The following is a 20,316-nucleotide window of genomic DNA, read 5'->3' on the forward strand; positions in this document are numbered from 1 at the left end:
GCCATTCGAAAAATCTTGTTCATAGACCACAGAACAAGATTGTATGGGCAGTTTTCCAAAAGTCCAGTACGTCGGTTCCCGGTGTCGATAGTGCTTGGTCAATGTATTTTTTTTCATTTCCGAGTCATTCCTTCTTTCGCCATTAAACAAGATGTAAATATCAAGAGCACAATTTCTACTAGCATAAAGTGAATTCGTGTACTGAAAATATTTAGAACTGACGAGATAGGAACATTTCGGTTCACATGTAATTTTTGGCTACAAAGAAAAAGCAAAATTCCATTGTTCATATTCTAGTTGAATCAACGATTCAGTAAATGCCGTTATTGCCCATCAGTATTTGTGATATAAGCGAAAAGGCTTTGGAAAGACATGGAATTCTTCATTAGCAAGAGTTGTGCATGTTAAAATAAATTCTATACAACTGACAAACCTGTGTGTTTCAGTTCAGGTTTCGGGTCAACCTGATTCCATTTTTCATAATCTCATAATCAGGTTCAGGTCAATATCAGGTCGTGACCTGACCTGAACCTGATCCAGGTTGACCTGACCTGTTCCGATCCTTATCTGGATAACTTGAAGCTTTTTAATGTGGTGATTTGCACAGTTTATCCACACATGACAGGTGTCCAAAAGAATTCTTTGGATAATAGCTCTGTATATGTGGATTTTGTTTGTTGTATTTAACCGAAATTTACGATTGAAAGATGGATTCAAAAGATTCGGAAGTCAGAATTTTGTCAAGAGTTACTCCTAGTTACGTGAAGAAAGCTGCATTGGCTGTCATTTAGCTCAATTTTCCATTTCATAGCAAAATCTGAAAGCTGTTTAGCTGTGGCATTTAACTTAGAATGCTTTTTCACTATGAAAGTCCAAATTTTGCATTTATAAATTAGTTTTTGTCTGAGATATGAACCTTTAATCTAGACAGGACGAGTTTCTCAAGGATTTTACTGAGGGAGTTCAAAAGACTGATCGGTCTGTAATTACAGGCGAGAGAAGGATCTTTCTTCGGTTTTTGGATCGGAATCACTTTGGCGCATCTCCAAACTTCCGGGAAATAGGACAATTTAAAGCATGCTCTAAAGATATGCATGATCAAGATTATTGCTTTCTTGGGTAGCCGCTTCAAGAGGACATTATTAATAGAATCATCTCCTGGACTCTTTTTCAATTCTCGTATGAGGCCAGAAATTTCACAAGGAGTAGGTAATCATGATGCTTTGGTGGTGGGTTTGAAATAGGTAATGTTATTATAAGACACAGCAACAGCACATTCCGTGCTGGTATCACTGAGCTCATCAAAAGTAGTGCTATGGGCTTAACAGAAAGCGTTTCCTATTTTATCAGTTTTTTTGGAAATCAGTGAACAATAATGCCGTTGAAGTTTTCAGGGAACGAATCTTGTTAATAGAATTTTTCAAGGCTCTTGCCACTTTCCAGAAATTATTGGGTCGACTGAGCGTACATTGTTAAACGATTTTACCTCGGCTTCAAATTGGCTGTTGAGTGAGTTGAATATTCCTTTTATGGGTGGCTGTTTGTTCCGCTGCCATTTGGTCATCAGTAAAACGGCATTGTAACCATTAGTTTCTCCACAGAAGTTAATTCTGCTAGAGTTATCAAGGGGTGATGTAGGAAATTGCGACCTCACTGATCCATCTGTACAGTTTTCGATTGCTAACGAGGTACAATGAGTCTGAGTGGTTCTCCTCTCCACATCGTCCAAGGTAATATGTAGAAATTCATTGATGCGGCACTCTCCACAATTGCCAAATATGAAAATGACCTTTTTAGTAAATGAAGAGAATTGAGATTACGAGAAACTATACAACTTCTGCGTAGTTTCACTGCAATTTATTGATTAACTAGATGAATGAACATTACTTTTATCATCAACGACAAAATCAAATTAAACTAAGATTAAACCAAGATTCTGGATTATTTTAACTTGAAAACCATAAATGGTTCCAAAGTTTCATATACCACGGCGAATCGGATTCATTTCTTTCAGCTCGGTGCATTTCGTCTTGATTCAACAGCTCATTGTACTTTTCCACTACAAACCAATATTTGTTGATTGATTCGTACCAGGCCAGATATAGTAATGTTCTGTGCGAACTGTCTTTTTCCTTCAATTTCACTCTTCGCTCCTCCTGATTGCGATAAATTTCTTCAAAAAATGGCCAGTAAAAGTCAATCTCTTCAAGTTGACGATGATGAAATCGATAGACTGACTCTAACATCAGATCCCATATCAGAGTCTTGGATTTTTGTGGTCCGAGCAACAGGTCAAATTTCTCTTTAACAAAACTGAAAACTTTTCTGTCGTTGTTATGCATGGCGTCCTGCAATATATCTTCATTTTGGTTGAGAAATACTTTCCGCTCAGAGCTGCTTCTGTAAACTGTCTCAAAAAATGACCAAAATGCTTCAACAACAAAAGAATTTGCGTCTCGCAACAAACGTGAACGCAAATACTGAGAATTTTCCATAACGAAAATTTTTCTCGTTTCATTCCTCAACGAGTAGACTTTAGACCAATGAAGAAGTACGTCAAAGATTTCCGGACTAACTAAATCGAAATCAATGGAATGAAGTTGTTTAAGAAATGGGTCGATATAAAGCAGCTCTTTCGCATGCTCCTTGTCGAGAAATTGACCCATAGCTTTGAATGCGTTTGAAAAACATTTACTTTTACGAAAGTCCATTAGATTTACCAAAACGTTTTTACCTTTCTCATCAAATTCCATCAATAGATAAGCTTTTTCATTGCTGGTTAAAGGAACAATTGGATGGTTTAAGAGAAAATCAAAATTGTCCATTCGTTCGGCAGAAAGAAATATCGGATTTCGGTCGTAGATTCCTCTCTTGAAGAACAAATTCTTAAAACAGTCGGCATCTAATTGATCACGTAACAGTTTCAGCAACCTTTCCACGAAATCAACTGACTGAAACTCAGCTGCTTCACCTACCGGTCCAGCTTTATAGTCGAGTAACTCGCACAGTTCTTTTGGATTATTTTCGAAAGTTTTTGCTATGATCTTAACCGTGTTCACGTCACCTAAATATATCGCATGGATCAAAATTTGTTGAAGTTTTGCGGTAGTGTAAAATTGTTCAAAATGCTTGACGGCACCGTTCAAGGCTTCAGTCTGTGTGCCGGAAAGCAGAAACGTGTAAAGGCCTTCCATAAACACATGCACTTTATCGTATTGATCCCAATCGCTGAGAATTGCCTTCAATGTGTTCGGTATGGAATCGGTGACGTTTTTTCCGGACGCAAACAGTCTCTGCCTAAAAAATTCAACGACAAAAAATTCAGCAGTGACTGCATGAATCCTATTTCTATAAATGAAACTCCGGTCAAAGTTAAGCGTACTGAAATCGACCATCGGCAAGTTAGGAAACCATGATTCGGCTAAATGGCCTTGATAGTAGTTGGGAAATAGAGTCTGCATGGCTCGGTGTTGATAGATGGACTCAACGTCTGTTCTGGTTAGCGTTGGCGATTCTATTGAGCTGATGATAATGTCGGTGTAGTGTTTGAATATTCCGTATAATGATCTATCCCAAACATCGTCGTGATCGTCACAATGTAAGGAATTTTCAATTGAAATATTTGCCCATACGGACAACTCCAACCTCCATTCATTACGATCTTTTGCCTGTCGCCTGTCGAATTTGTCCCACGCGTAAAACAGTTTATCCGCTGAGCGCACCCAAAAATTATCTTCTATTGGGAGCTGTCTGTAAACGGTCATGCTAAGGCGAGATATTAGATCAAAATTTCGCACCGAGCCGAATATCCAAAGTTGATTGTCGGATTCCCTTTTGATTGCGTTTAGCAAACGGATTTCCCTGCTGGCGTTTTCACGATTTAAGTCAGCCGAAAGTGTCACCAGAAAAATGACTCGATTGCTGGTGAAAATGTCGTGAAATGCTTTCTCCTCGAAATCGGTTAGGTTGAGAACATTCTTGGAAATGTACGCTGATACTGCTTCCCGATCTTCAAACTTCTCGGCAACGTTACTAACACTTTGAAGATTGAGTGACACTATCCAATACCACGGCAGTTTCTTCTTAAGTTGTTGCGCCACTACTCTGGCAAAATCTGGAATGTCCACTGTTGGTATATCGCTGAGGTAGATACGTTTGTTGATCCTTGCGTCAGCTATGACAGTATCCATATCCACCTCGTCATATCGGTTTCGATTGTAGTTTCGGTATATACCATTCGTTCGATTTTGTAGGAAATTTTTATCCTTAGAGCATTGACTGGCATCGAATTTCACATCAGCTCCTAATCTCATTGTATGGCTTAAGACGTCATTTATTCGTAAAAATTGTAATGATTTGGCGTCAGCAGCTAAAACATATTTCAAAGGAATTTGAAACCCCTGAAAGTCAATGTCATATTCCAATAATATTCTTTGATCATCGAACGATAGCTGAAAAAAATTTCCGGCTTCGTTCAATTGGGTGAAATTAGTTGCAGTCCATGTCTCGCCTAAAAGTATGCGCATTGTTTCGGCTGATAGTCACATGTTTTGGAATGAATTACCTATCAATCCTGCCCTTCTTGACGACACATTCATATTAGGATCTGAGATATTTTCTGCAATACACTCACAATTGAAGCGATAGATTAATAGTATCGAGCACAAAAATAACTGCCTGAAATGGACGAAATATTTAAATTTCCAAAGTATCGTTCCAATTGAATTCACTTACATGATGATGGTGTACGTATACAACTAACTCAGTAGATACCTCAGCATGAGTTGAAATTGCAACGGCAAGTAGGTATTTTAATCAAATGATGACTTGATATTGTCTCATTATTAAAGTAACGTTCGTACGTTTGGTAAAAATGATCAATTGATCAATGGAACTAAAACAACCGACGTGACGTTTTATTTGTATTATGCACGCTTAATTGAGTCTATATTGTTTTTTCCCATCGTACACACACTCGAGGTCGTCAAATGAATGACTTTTGGAACGCTATATCTATGTCTAGTATATCCATCTACTTAGATACTAAGCAATACTTACGGCTGCCATCAAGGTATAAGTGACGTTTTTAAAATATACTTTACTTCGCACTTCAATTTCCGGGGAATTGCGTCAATATTGTTAAAACTAAAGTATTTAGAAAAATTGGCAGAATTTGAGAAATCGGTTTCCCAAAAATTGTCCCTGCTTTCATTAGACGTTTCATTCGGTTCTCGATCCTGGAGGTGTTCAATCAACTTAATACTACTTAATTGATGTTCTTACAATTGCTAAAAGTTTCCTATGTGCAGAATGAGCACCAGCTGAATATCACCAGCTAGTGTACAAACAAAAACACTTTGTGTTGTAAACAATTCAAAGACAACCTACACACTGGGCACATTCTGTGTACACACCCAAGTAGCATTTCAGAAAAAATAACTTATTCGTTAAAATAACGTTGTAGCAACGTTGCCACAACGGTTGTGCAACCGTTGTTGCCCGGTTATAGTTTAACCTACGTCAATTAACCGTTGGATAACCGTTAAACAACGAAAAAGTTAAAAATTATAGTTGCTCTACCTTAAATTTTTAACTTTTTCGTTGTTTAACTGTTATCCAACGGTTAATTGACCTAGGTTAAACTATAACCGGGCAACAACGGTTGCAAAACCGTTGTGACAACGTTGCTACAACGTTATTCTAACGAATAAGTTATTTTTTCTGAAATGCTACTTGGGAACTCAAAATGTGCACAGAAACCAAGAACATGTGAACAAATGATACACAGTTAGAGTACAGATGTGAACTATTTTGAGCACGAACTGTGAATTTTTCACATTTTGTTAATATTTTGTGAACAGAAGTCGATTCTAATTTATCGTTTTACCCGAAGGGCAGTTCTACGTTAACGTCATCTATGCGCGCACATAACACGTATGAATGAAGTAAACACATTGTTAAGAATGTGTTTTGATTGTTTATCATACAATAACTGTGTGTTAGTAGATCCAGCTGGTGATATTCAGCTGGTGCTCATTCTGCACATAGGAAACTTTTAACAATTGTAGAAACGTTGAAAAACCGAAAATCGATAGCCTATTGATTTCTAGCGCTCATAAAATAACAATCTGTCGAACGAATCTATAAAAGTGTACGAAATGTTACCAATTGTATGAGTATTCGAGGAAAAAAGAATGCAATCATTTCCATAATTGTGTGCTTCATTGCCACCTTCATTACCGTCGAGCCTCCCAGTTTCGTCAGAACATCGTTAGCAAGAACCTCGATTTTCCGCGAGCCTAGTTGGGGTGCACAACCACCGTTTTGGTATGATGATGCTCGCATTTGGTGTGGAAATGTTGCTCAGGTCCGTTAAACTGACTCACTTTTTGAATTTCTTTGTGAACAAACAAAAAAAATTTGAAAAGAAATCTTCTAGGATTTGCAATATTCTAATTGTGGACGTTGTGGAGATGCGCCAGGGAGCTTGCATGCTGCTCAAGGCGGAAGATACGACAAAGGAATTATAACCGGAACGTATATTGCCGGTCAGGTAAATAGGTGGCTACGTCTTCAATTTAATTAGGCTCAAATATTGTCCTAAGTCCGTTACTTTACATTTGTTCGAAATTTTAGTAACCCTTCAAACAAGTAGAGGTACTCGAAGCAACTGTTGAGTTAGTAGATAAACTTGCGTGGTCATTTCGAATTTGACCTATGTTCACAAGACACTGAAGAAGACAATTGCTTCCAACAGCTGAACATTATCGGTGGTGATAAACAAGTTCGAAATTTTACGATGATGTGTACAGCATCTGGAGGTCAGCATCCCACTGGTCCATTGCGTTCACTTTTTTATCTCCCACCGGGCATAAGATGCAACAGATGTACGCTCCGATGGACGTACAGAACCTCACCACCTCCGGGTAAGAATTGTGAACTTGTTGCATGAACGTAATGTTCACGCTTTGGTTTTTTTTAACTCCAGCACTCGATGCATGCTTCAACCCTGACTGGGCTCAAACCTTCAGAAACTGTGTTGACATTACCATTTTGTAGTGAGTTGTGCAACTGGACAGCTGAGCTAAGACGTTGACCACATCCAATCACTTAATCACTTCACAATAAACTTGTCCAAATTGATGAAATGTCTTCTCCTCCCGTTTCACCCTAACAGAGACATCGAGAGGTCAACCACCTAGAAGAGTTAATATCTCCTCAGCGAAAGTTTGCATTACATTTGTAACCAGATAAATGATAAGTTGGTACGCCTGTGGTGAGAGCCAACTGTCATTGACATATTCCTTCTTTCTCGCCACAGGAGTACGAACTTATCATTTCTCTGTTTGTAACACGTGGAATGCGACTTCCGGAGAAAACATTTTGTCGTCAAGATGAATACACAGTTTGTGCAAAATGTTTGAAAAATGTCTGAAAGAGAGCCAGAATCTGGTACTTTTTTAAACCAAAATAATATAGTTGTATATGACCAGGCAAAACGAAGTGAAACAGTTAACCTTGCAGACCTCTGAGCCAGATTTTGCTAGGTTTGCATTTTTTTTTAGTTTTATCGAACAAATTTCCGGTGTTTGACGTACCTTGTAGTGTGCAGATGCTTAACCGAACGAGTTTGTAGTTTACGAAAAGATCATGTGGGTCACAAAACCTCGGCTCGCACATCAATACAGAAAATTCGAGAAACTATTTTCTTGAATTTCCATTAATTTTTCGTTATTCAATCTTCTTGAAATTGAAGTAAATTTGAGATAATTATAGAAATGGTTGAAGTTTACTGCATCCCAAAAAAGACTTTAAAGTAGAATGAATAACGCAGTTCCGATCTTCTCCACCTTCTAAAACATCTAATATCGCTGTTGTTGACGCATTCTGCACACACAAAATTTTGATCGAAAAAATTTTGACTGAAAAACTTTTTAACAAAAATGTTACACCAAAAATCTGGGTCGCATGATTCCTAAGAAAATTTATCTGCCACATGCGATACAGATTCTTTTGGTAAGATTTTTGTTGAAAAGTTTCTCAATCAAAATTTATTATCGTTTATTCCTGTTCAGAGGTTCTTGTGGGATATCAGTTGTTTTGGAAGTTGTGGGCGTGAAATTACTGACCTATGGAAAGACATTAATTATAAGAACAAACCTCTTATCACTTCTGATATCTGAGAAGTCTAGAAAGGAATCAAAGAAAACCTGAAAGAACCTCAAAAATCCGACAGATCTTTCTCTGAGAAGAAGTTAAGCCATGAAGAAATGTATGGGTATCAGCAGAATTGGAAGTGAGTTTTCCCCGGTTCTAATGCACCGTTTCGATAAATTTTTGTCGATTCGGAAAAGTTGAAGTGTTCGCTAGGGTGTAGCGGTTTTTACAAAATGTGTTAGTTCTTTTAAGGCTCAGCCGGAAATCCACTCAGCTGGTCCATTTGATCATTTTATGAAAGAAAAAAAAAATTTCAAACTTTAATTTTGTGCTGCCGCCAGATCGATTTTCGAAAATTTCGTCGTTTGTGGTCCATGTCACATATATCGGTTTTTTACGGTGGGCTCATTCTACATAAAAAGTTGAGTCAACATGGTAAAATAATCTTTAGGCTTCACAGATTCTTTTATAAAAATGATCAAGTTTAAAAAATATTTTTTGAGTTCATGACTGATTGTCAAAGTTCCCCGATGGTGATTGAGACTTAAATCTCGCCACATAATTTGATGAAAATGTGCAAAAATGTTCGAAAATTTGATGCTTATAATGTATTCCCAGGTTCTGACAATGCGAAACCTTCAATTTTAAGTGTAAGCACACCTATCTTAAACTATTTTAGCGCAGATCGATGCACAATGCTTGCGTCCAAGCTCAGGCAATATCACAGCTCTTAAGAGCTGGAAGCAGAGATACTAGTAATACATACACAAACCAACGAAACGATAATATTAGAAATGAGAAAATCTGAGATAAATCGTTTGAAAGCCTTTATTTACTATGTGTTTCCACTGGCTCAACGTCAATCAGTACGAAAAACACTTGAACGAACAGGGTCTGATTATCTTAAAGCAAAACCAATGATTCAAATCAGCGCGTATATAAACAAAATTAGCAAATCGTCTCACACGCAGATAATAAGTGCGCTTCGTTCAATCAACCTACAATGAAGGTTATATCTGCTATTGCGTTTGCAATTTTCATAATCGGTGTTCAGCCTCACGGACACATAGTTGATCCGCCGGCCAGAAATTGGATCTGGACCGATCCACGGTTTCCCGACCAACCGCCCAACTTCAACTCGCAAGGTGTGTGGTGCGGTGATGTTGAATGCTGGGAGTGTCCTCCAGCTTTTTACATTCCCCAAGATGAAGCTTTCTCGAGATGTGGCATGTGTGGTGACGACATAAACCGACCGACACCCAGGGATCACGAACATGGCGGATTGTTTGGAAATGGTCACATCGGAAGGACGTACAGCGCTGGATCGGTAATTCTGCGTTAATGATGTTTTTGGGACTTAGGGGAAAAACTAAAAATGGAAATCTCCAGAGAGACTATTTTACGGCCAACCTTCAAGAGGCCGAGATGATTTTTTTGAAAGCAAAATTTTGTCTTTCTTCAGGTTATTCAAATGCATTTAGTATTTGGTGCCATGCATTGCGGCTACTTCGAAGTCGATCTTTGTGCTGATGCTGTGGAGACACCCTCCTGTTTCCAACGTTTGCAAATTCTCGGAGGTACCGAAAGAGTTCGCTATGACAACAGAATGTGTGCCCCGCATTTCGGTGGAGAAACTAGGAACATTACAGCTAGTATTCAGTTGCCTGCAAATGTCCGATGCAATAGATGTACTCTACGGTGGACGTATCGCACCAATTACGCTTGCTTCCCAAATTTTCCAGGTAAGGCTAGTTAGCAGACGAATCTCCCACATCAATTTGAACGCATTAATTCTCTCAGGTGACTCTGCTTGTGGCGTCGATCCGAATCCTGCTCAAACATTCAGGAATTGCGCTGATATTGCCATTGTATGATTCAATCAGAAAACCAATAAATGAGTAGACTTCCGGAACAATAACAGGAACAAAAGTTGTCTCCGCTCATACCGTCTTATGGTTCCGTTTTTGTAATACGCATGCGCAGAATTATGCTGCGTTTTCCTTTGTACAGCCTATGAATAACTGATTACAATGGAAAACGCATCATAATTGTTGATTCCATCGGAAAATTGATCGTGTGTTCTTGGCATTATTAAAACGAGACGCAAAACGGTGACGTGCGAGTGCGATTATAGCTATAACGTTTCAATATTATTGTGTAATCTAATGTGATGTGTACGCAATTTCAACGTACTTCAGAGCGACAATTTGTGTACTAAAATGAAAGGAAATTCCCAACAATCAACAGCTATTTAACTGAAAATTGCAGGCTGAAATGTCTGCTGCACAGCACCTTGGAAAAAAATGTACAAACAAATGTCCAGGCCTTTGTGTCTGTTCCTTTGAAATGACGTAAGTAGTACTGAGTATAGAGGAACAAGTGTATTGTCTAAAACTACACTATTTCAACGTTAGCGAAATGAAGAATTCTTCGATAAACTACCTTTTAAAAGTTGAAATCGCGTGCGAAGCGAGCTAAACTTTTTGTTTGATTACTATTATAGTTCAATGTCAAGGCTTATTTCTATGTAAAAATAGATCTCGATTCGTTTCTCGTTGTATGATCAGCTGTTAGCATCGAATCACGGTAATTCCTGATTTCTGCAAGAACCGATTTTCCGTTTTTTTGTTGTTGTTAATTTCGCGATTTCTGGTCATTTCCGAATTTCTGGTCATTTCCTGAGCTCTAGTCATTTTCCCATTTCTAGTCATTGCCCGATTTTCGGTCATTTCTTCATTTTTGGTCATTCTCGATTTCAGTCCACTTACCGATTTCTGGTTCCGAATTTTGGTCATTTCTATGTTTCTGGTCATTTCCCAATTTTGGGTCATGTCCGCCGATTTAGTACACGTGCACTGCGTCAGTAAACGTCCCGTACGTTTGCTCTGGTATCCGAAATAAAATGAAATTTTGATGTACATTATTTGGTCAGATTTCGTTCTTTTTAATTTTTTTTTAATTTTTCGTGTCTTTATTCATTTATATCGTAAGTTTTTCCTGGTTAAAATTTTTTTCATGGTTGGTGCTGGGTTTGAACTGGAGACCTCTTGATCTCAGAGCGGCGCTTCAACCAATGTTGCAATTAAAACATACTACATTGACAGTCGCATTTTGAGGTGTTGGTAGAAGATGGTGAACATGGAGCCAAAGGCTCTATGCCAGGCAAAAGTTGACCGATTTTTAAACGTCGGATTCGTTCCTTCAACGCACTGCTCCTAGCATGAACATAAGAAATATTTGGAGGCTGATGAAGTCACAGTAGGCACAGCCTTTCTTTCGTAAAGATAGATGACTTGTTTTCGTTGTATGAGTTAAAACACACAATACAATCAATCTTAAGCGGTAGCTCTCATCACAAAAGCCTCCAAATTGGACATTTGTCAAAGGAGTGTTCATGCTAGGAGCAGTGCGTTGGTTCCTTACATCTGCCGCTTATACAATGACAACAAATGAATGAGGGTGATATGGATTTTTATTGTGCGCGAAATTTTTGAAAACGCAAATGATTTTTGTGGAATTTTTTTTACTTTTATTTTTTTTAGGTATTTTAGGTTTTAGGTATTTTGGGTGATATATATTTGATCTTTTATCGACGCTTTACTTATTTTGTTTGAAACTAAATGTACAAGGTACTTCACAATTCGATGCCAAAACATTCTAGTTATGGCTCTGTGTTTTAACTAGCTTTCTTGGACTGAATTTTATTGACGAATTGGACTGTAATTTATATCCATCTCGTAGATTTCTTAGACTTTACCATTATCGGACGATATTTATTTTCCTAAAATGTGATTTTGAGTATAAATTCTTGAGGTTTCGATTGTATTTACATAGTAGTAATGTTCATAATGTCTTGCGGTAAAACCGGTAATGACAAATTTCCATTACCGGTAAACGGTAATCGTCATTACCGGTTTCTCATTACCGGTTCATTCACTAGACGCATACTAGATTATTCAAGTCCCTAGTCAAATTAGCGCTACTGCCTGGTTAACTTTACTATGTAAAAATTGTATTTCAATTCATTCTACAATGTACATTATTATGTCGGCATAGTGAAATTCATACAAAAATTAAATCAACGTCACTGAACGTCACTATGTCGTGTCTCGGTACACGAATTCACACGCATACTGCGATTAATTCGGACTTTGGTACGAAAAATGACCGCATTTCCAGGGAAATTCATCTACCATGATTGAAAATAGGGACCCTGTGACAGTAGAGAGAGTGAGAGAATTAACTCCGTCTTCGTAGGTGCCGAATGGCCTTCGGGACACACCCAAAAAATGAAGTCTGTTCGAGATATTGGCGCTATGAGCGGTCGTTTTCACTCCTTGGCCGTATTTGGATGCTTGTTTCATCTACAGTGCGAAATAAACAACGAATACAATCCAATTGATGTTATTCAATCCACATGCGATATGCCCGTTATAATACGTAAAATTGTATCATCGAAAAATGAATTGGGTCACTGGAATTACCAACGAATAATTAACATTCACAATAAAACTCACGGGGTAGGGTAATCTCGCACACCACACAAATTCATGGTGTGCGAGATTCACCTCTAAGTGGTGAATCTCGCACAGTCATGACTTTTCGTTACATGTCGTAAAAGGACGCATACTATGATCGCGTGTGCGAGATTCCCCGACACCAAACTCAGACACCTCATGTGGCGCTCTGATAAGTGGAAATGGAGCGTGGCTAGTATGCCGAAAAGCAAAACAATTTTCCGTTCACGGTGTGACATTGTTTATTATCTCAAATGCTAACGTAATGATCTTATCTAACGGAAATAAATTTAAATTTGATAAAATCGCGAGATAGCATCTAGATTGCAGTCCCAAATTCGTTATCATTAGTACTAGTAATTAAACGAAGGTCAATTAAATATCACGATTGCTAGTGTATTGAAGTGGCGCTCAGACGGAAATTGAAATATTAGCAGAGATATCAAATCATAAAAATCATATCGATAAGTTCGACAGATTGTTACACTTTATGAACCTTTCAAGTCCTATGTGTCTGATTTTATGATTTATTTGCTGTTGATAAACCGTTAACATTCAGTTATCAGCAAACAAAATTGTATTCACTGGTGTAGTGTAAACAAATTGTGAACTCCAGGGCATTCAACATTGATATGACCGTATGCAAACGTAGTTTACAAACGTGTTGACGTAAAAATGACAATAATTTAGATAATCATTTATAGGTCTGTTTCAAGGCCATTTAAAATGTCAAAGCGTGATCCACATACGACATAACAAAAAAAATTGACTAAAGGTATCCGGAAAAGCGATAAGGTTAGACTGTTATGATAAGAGAGAAGGATATATTTGGATCAGTTACTTTAACTTGCAATGGATGTGTCTAAAATTTCTATGAAAATATGCAATTACTGTTGGAGATTCCAATTTCTCAAGGAACAGAAGCGGTTTACAAAATATTGGCTTTATTAATTGACTGACACAAAACGAATGAACGAAAATATTCTTCTGTACCAAAGCTAATGTGATTAGAATAAACAATAGAATTTATACGAATGCTTCGATCGCTAACTAACTTCAATAATTACCAAGTGCACCAAGACAAGTTATAATTAAATATGGTCTTCTGGTGTTTTCGGCTTGTCCAAAATCATTTTTACATATTTTACCTATCGAACAGACCTATTCTCACCACACATCTAAGTAAAGACTAGTATACAGTTCGTAAGACCATACAAAATGCTCGTCAAATAAGCGTTTACATTTGCATTTTACTTCAAATAGTATTTATTAACATAATTTTCGGCTAACAAACTGTAATTATGCGTCCCTTAAACATATGTTCTCAGCAAACATTCAATGTTCAACTTTGAGTTTCACATGTTTATTCAAGAATCAGCTCAAATTTCGTTGTCGTCGGTTCACTCATTGCGCAGCTCTCTTCACATTGGTATCTAGTTGGGAAATTGTTTCCATTCCCGCCGCAGCCACCGTACATAAATTGTTCGCATGTCTTTTTACCCGGATTGTAGTACCAATTCTGGAATGATGCAAGGCAAATGCCGGTAATCGGTGGCAAGAAACATACGTTGCCGACTGTGAAAATCAAATTGTACTTTTATTTAAGTGCGATTTCACTCTTAATTATCATTTGTCTGTGACTATTTTAGGGGCCATTCAAATAGTTCGCAAAAATACATGGGAAAAGCAATGAACGTCAACACAAGGTATGGTCAAAGTTTGTATGGAGCGGAGGACATAGCGATTTCCAGAGAAATGATAAGCGCGGCCACTCATGGCTGGGATAGAACACGCCTGACGATGACAGATTGATTACATGTAACCGATGGGAGAAAAACTCCATATAAAAATCCAACCAATACGTCAAAAATATATGTGAAATGAGAGAGAAAATTGTTGAAAAAAATATGTCTCAGGCGTGTTCTATTCCAGCCATGAGTGGCCGCGCTTAACATTTCTCTGAGCAATTTCTCATGAGAGGTGAGTTTGTTTATATGAAATCGCCATGTCCTCCGGTTTGTATGAACATACCATACCTGGTTTATAGTTTCATTCAGTGTTTATGTACTTTGATTTGAGTGAAACGTTTTCACTTCGATCGCATTGCCGTCGATTTTTTTTGATGACCTTTCTCTCTCCCTTCTGGCATTACTATAGATCATCTTCAAGGCCGTTTGAAATGCCATCCTCGTTAATCTCATACAAATGAATGAATGAACGAACGAAACATTTAACGAAGCTTAAGTGAGGTTACGTCTGAAAGTACCGCGTATCTTGAAGATGATCCATGAAATTTACTTGTGATATCATCAACCTGTGTATAAAGTTGCATAACTGGTGAGTCACAGTGCAAATACAATTTCCTGCATACATTCAGTTAGTGATCAAAATATGTTTCACTTACCAGGATTTGTCTCTGCCAAGGCAAACGATACCACCAACAAAATAACAAAAATCAAAGAAAATATTTTCATTTCAATAGATGTGATCTCAGCGGTATAGTAGAAGCAACTGTATCAATACAATTCTATTTTTGTTCTAATCGTTCTAATCAGTGAAACCGTTTTTCGTTTAGGTTATGTTTTCCTTGATTTACACTAAAAATAATAACTTTTCAAAATCGAACTTAAAATAACTGATAAGGGGAAAATGTCTTCGTATGCAAAACGCATAAATATTGAATACGCACGAGAAATAGAAAATCTGCTTCGATCGGATTTGTTTCTCTTCCTTTTTTTCTGGCAGGCTCACACGTACACGTCAGAGACGATACTGTTATGTGATGACACATATGTGGAATTGTTTAGAGTATTTGAGGAATCAGCTAATAAAAGAAACGATGTTCTGTGGGAACGTGATGTTTTCAGAAGCAAGTCATTCACAGTAACAGATTGCGGAAAATGAAAAGGGACATCTCCAGTCTACCTAGTACTAATAGCCTAGTAGACAGAAAGACAACAGGCAGGAAAGTTTCGCAATTTAGACGATACTGTAAATTTGTAAGCAATATTTCCTGCGCGGTATGCTGCCTTGTAGTGGAGTAGAGTGTAAAAAGTTTTGGTGATGAGGCGTTTTGAAGAATTTTGTTTCTTCATTTCGCTAATGATTCACTAAAAAATAACGTGTATAAAGTGATGACTACCTCTCGTAGTTGGTCATTTCTTTGCCACTGTCGCGATGACCTAATGAGATGTGGTACTTTTGAACAGCATTGAAAAATGCACCTAAATCATCTCTCAGATCGAAACAGTGGTCAGTCCTTTGAAGCAATATGAGACCTTAGTACAACTCAATGGAGGAAAGGCTGTGAAGCTGTCTTCGTTGAAGAATGGGGCGAAGACATACAGTCAAGTGGCTAAGGAAAAAGCGAAGTAAGCAGTAACGAAGAGGTTTTCGCAAGTTTCAATCAACAACAATCTCATACTGATAAAAATTGGCAGAATGATTACCGAGTTTTTCAATGGAAACTGATCACTTACTCTGAGAGTGAGTTAGACCGTGATACATGCTTTTGATATTGATTAAACAATAATTGGATAACTCACATTCAAAAATTGGGTCTCATTATGACCAAAGTATATAAACACTGAAGGTAATGCAAATCCACAGTTACACATGGATCCAAACTTTCAGGTGAATTTTACCTCTGTCATGTTGCACAGGTATTGAATTCGTTTACGTCAAGTTGCATCTAGTGGTGAATTTGGAACGATTTAGCGGCGTTATGTAGCACACATATAAAATGTGTTTGCGTCAAGTTGTATTTAGTGGTGAATTGGAAGGATTTAGGGCCGTCATGTTGCACAAGTCTAAATTAGACAACATACGAAAATGAATTCAACTGAAAGTTTGGATCCGTAATTTCTCTGATCCGCTGAGGGTCTACATTACCTTCAGTGTTTATATACTTTGATTATGACACTTACATAGGTTTGTTCCAAGGTCATTTCGAAATGTCAAATTTCATCTACATATGAAGGCAACTTAACATTGACTTTTAGGTTGACGAAAATTGTAATTTTTGAAGAAATGAAATACGTTTCAAGGAAATGAGTGTACGTGTACAGTCTTGATTCAGCTTTTAATTCATCATATATATCGTTAGTTGCCTCGCCTGAAAGATTTTGCCTCATCAAGGGTTCATCTTTAATAAACCAAAGCAACACGCCTCAAGTCAATCCAAAATGGCGACTAAATCATTGGAAATTATGAAACAAATTCTACTTTTCAGTGTCATATTATTTGCTAATTCCTAAGACCCAACAAGATACAGAAGATATCCTAGCGACAGAAAAATACACAGAGACCTAACGAGAAATGAACCTACACCGAGACCTAACTAGAGAAATCAACAATAATATAATGTGAAAGCGATAAGTAGAATTTGTTTCATGAATTTACTAATGATTCAATTTAAAATGTTAACGTGAATATTGCTTTTACCTCGTAAAATTCATGTGACATATATGTTGCCCCGACAAAAGCTCATCATAGACTGATTGTTACATTAATAAGTACACAAACGTATTTGATTAAATACTGGTTACAGTATAAAGCCGAATATGTTTAAATACTGATAGCAGTATATAAACGTATAGATCATGTGCTGAATGCTAACAGTATATCAACATATCCTTACTTACACTGAAAAAATACGTATAATATGCTTATACGTTTTGAGTCATTTTTTTCGCTCGGGCATTTATTTGTTAAGCACAAAGTTAGCACAAGTGGCTTATATAATTTATTGTTTGCAAATTATATTTTCGATTTTAATTTAAAATGAGCTGCAAAAAACCTTTTACTAATATTCTACATACGTGTGGGCATTCTGTTTAGTTAAAAATAGAACAGCTAAACAAATGCTCACTTCTGGTTTAATTCCGTTTCTATTTCATAAGCCATATTAAACTGAGCTGGCATCTACTTCAGAAAATACTGGTCATGCAAAAAGAATCATAAAACTTACTGACATATTTCTGGCCAAGACGTTCTTTAAATCGATTTTTCACCATGAAGCCATGATGGCTCATTTTTGGTCAAATGGAGAAAAATGTAGACCGCAACCAGATCTACACTTTTCTTTATTTGGCCAAAAATGAGCCATTATGGCTTCAAGCAAAAGTGGTATTTTAAATAGGGTACTGAAACTTGACAGTGCTCCATACAAAAAATTACACTGTAAAAAGAGTGGGGATAAAATTTCATACAAAATAGTACTCTATTTGGCAGCTGTCATTAATAGCACTTTTGCTTGAAGTGCGTTGTTTCATGGTGAAAAATCGATTAAAAAAATTTCTTGGTCAGAATAATGTCAGTAAGTTTTACGATTCTTTGGAGAACCCGAGGGAGAAACTTGAAAACTCGTAGCCTTTGATCCAGAGATTAGTTTGCTACCACAACCACACATTTCAACGTCATCTTTCCTATCATGAATTGAGAGAACTGGTGACTATGATTCATTGATTCATAGTCTATGAAGTTTGAAGAAAGTGAAGGAATCCAAGAATTATTAAATATAATCTTGCTTTGTGTGGACGAGACGACAGGCCATAGATTCCGGAATACCTTACAGCAGTATAAGAATGGCCGGGCGGAAGACAAACTAACATACCAAAAATTATGGGTGTCAAAAGTCAGATCAAAAAAGGCTTGTCACAAACTTTTTTGGAATTGCTTGCCCCTTACTTCAAATTTATACTCATGTTCTATTTTCGGAAATATTAAAGAAAAATTAAAGGTACTACCTGCTAGGCTATATGCAAATAAATGCAGACATTTCGACACGTTTTGTCAACGCGAAATAATTCAGTTTGATGAAATAGATGGATTGCCGTCAGAGATCAACTCTCCGATGAACTAAATCATGATCAACATAAAATCAGATGCATCGGAGCCGTAAACTCTTTGCATTTGACCTGTAATTGTCTGAATTGATACGATTAAATCACAATAATTTGCGCGACAGATCATGAAGTGGTTTTCTACCTAGTGAATAAATGGGTAAGTTTTCAAGTTTTTTGGCCTTCGGCTTGCAATGCTAGCGGAACGTCGGAATAAAAAATTTCCCAGTAAGACAGTAGACAGTACGGTGCTTTGTTGTCCTTCGGCCAGAAAATGCGAGAAATTGGTTTTTAGCGAGACGGTGGGTGCCCCCACTACGACCATCTAAAATATGATAAACTTTGCTATGAAGCAGCTGCTTAGTAAACATATTGGAATGGTATAAGGTATATAAATGACCGAATTGAACACTAACTAGTTAAACAGTTTAAACAGTTAATAGTTGCGTTGGTTAAAATGCTTACACTCATTTTGGTATTATTCACCTCCTACGTCAGTTTATCTGATGCTTGCTCCTGTGTTTTACTGCCTGGGTGGCAGGATCAATTCTATTGCCGCGCTACATGGTCTGGAACTTTCAAAGTAATAGGTCCTGAATACGATTGTTCAACGAGCGATGAGCAGCTGATTTGCTATGATATTAACGACTTGGATCAAATGCGAGGAGCTCCAACATATTTGACGTATGCTTCGAGTCGCAGAGACTCTTCCATGTGCGGCACAAGGCTAGCTGTAGGACATACCTATTTTGTTGGTGCATACGCGGATTATGATTTACACAGTATTGGCGTCGGGCTATGTATGCTTCTTGAGGACTGGACGGATTTATCATGTAAAGAAATCAAAGAGAAAAAGAGGCACTACAGACAATTGGATTGTGGAGATGGACCGGCAATTCCACAGGAACCGGAGTGTGTTCGTACTACTAAATTATTTGATATAAACTTACTTGTATGTCGATTACGAAAATTGTTGAAATCTTTGAAGTTGCGCTCCAACAAGAATTGTCAGTGTAATTGAAACAATAGAATTGTGATAAATAAAGTCAAATTCTTATCACTAACTGCTTTATAAACTCTGTGATATGGGGAAATTTCGATGATGTGAAACGAAGTATTCGTCGCATTCTAGCCGTTATTGTACAATTGTTGAAGAAAGGTACTTATTGCGAACGTGCGCAACTTTGTCCTTTGTGTGGCAATTTATTTTTTGTGATAATCTACCACACTAATAAATAACACCACACCGCACTTCGGACAGTTCAGACAAAAAAAAAGTTTCGAGTTATCTCGACGCACATCTTCTAATTGGTTTATATGATCATTTCGAACAATTTTGTAGAAGAAACTATAAAAAAATATTCACTCCCCGAGCTGCGCAAAGAAGTTTCATTTTCTTAAAATTCACTAACATCGTACAAGTCCGATTTCGGTAGTCTGTTTTCCAAAAGAATCCCTCTATAAATGATTTTTTGCACGGTCTTTAAAGTAATCAAATTATGAAAGTCGACTTCCTAGATAACTTTAAACGGGCTACAATAAATTCGCTGGTAAATCTCAGCGAACTGGAAGCTAAATACGTCGATTCGGAAATGCTGGTCCAATTGAAAAAGAAAAGTGAAAACACATTGTTTTTAATTAAAAAATGCCTTTATTCTATCTATTTAATGATTCTTCCTTTGTATAATACAAAACCAACATTTTCCCTTCATTTTTTGTTTCTTTAAATATAAAAATAACTTATCAGAAAAGCAACAAAATAAAAGTCGAACAGTCAAAAACAAATATTTTATCTTTCC

General features: G+C 37.2%; 2 protein-coding genes across 2 annotated transcripts; one reads left to right on the forward strand and one right to left on the reverse strand.

Annotated features, from left to right (window-relative positions):
* Positions 1 to 1,849: 1,849 nt before the first annotated feature.
* LOC119069472 lies at positions 1,850 to 4,789 on the reverse strand. Its single transcript, XM_037173526.1, has 2 exons — positions 4,565 to 4,789; positions 1,850 to 4,510 (listed from the first exon to the last, which is right to left on the reverse strand). The coding sequence occupies exons 1-2, from the start codon at positions 4,596 to 4,598 to the stop codon at positions 1,947 to 1,949; spliced, it is 2,598 nt and encodes an 865-aa protein (XP_037029421.1). The 5' UTR covers positions 4,599 to 4,789; the 3' UTR covers positions 1,850 to 1,946.
* A 4,316-nt stretch (positions 4,790 to 9,105) lies between these two features.
* LOC119069474 lies at positions 9,106 to 10,072 on the forward strand. The gene is made up of 3 exons (XM_037173527.1): positions 9,106 to 9,484; positions 9,620 to 9,899; positions 9,958 to 10,072. Exons 1-3 carry the CDS (start codon positions 9,161 to 9,163, stop codon positions 10,029 to 10,031), a joined length of 678 nt encoding a protein of 225 aa, XP_037029422.1. The 5' UTR covers positions 9,106 to 9,160; the 3' UTR covers positions 10,032 to 10,072.
* The last annotated feature ends 10,244 nt before the right edge of the window (positions 10,073 to 20,316 follow it).

The sequence above is a fragment of the Bradysia coprophila genome (genome assembly GCF_014529535.1).
Source record: "Bradysia coprophila strain Holo2 chromosome X unlocalized genomic scaffold, BU_Bcop_v1 contig_35, whole genome shotgun sequence".
NCBI classification, from domain to species: domain Eukaryota; kingdom Metazoa; phylum Arthropoda; class Insecta; order Diptera; family Sciaridae; genus Bradysia; species Bradysia coprophila.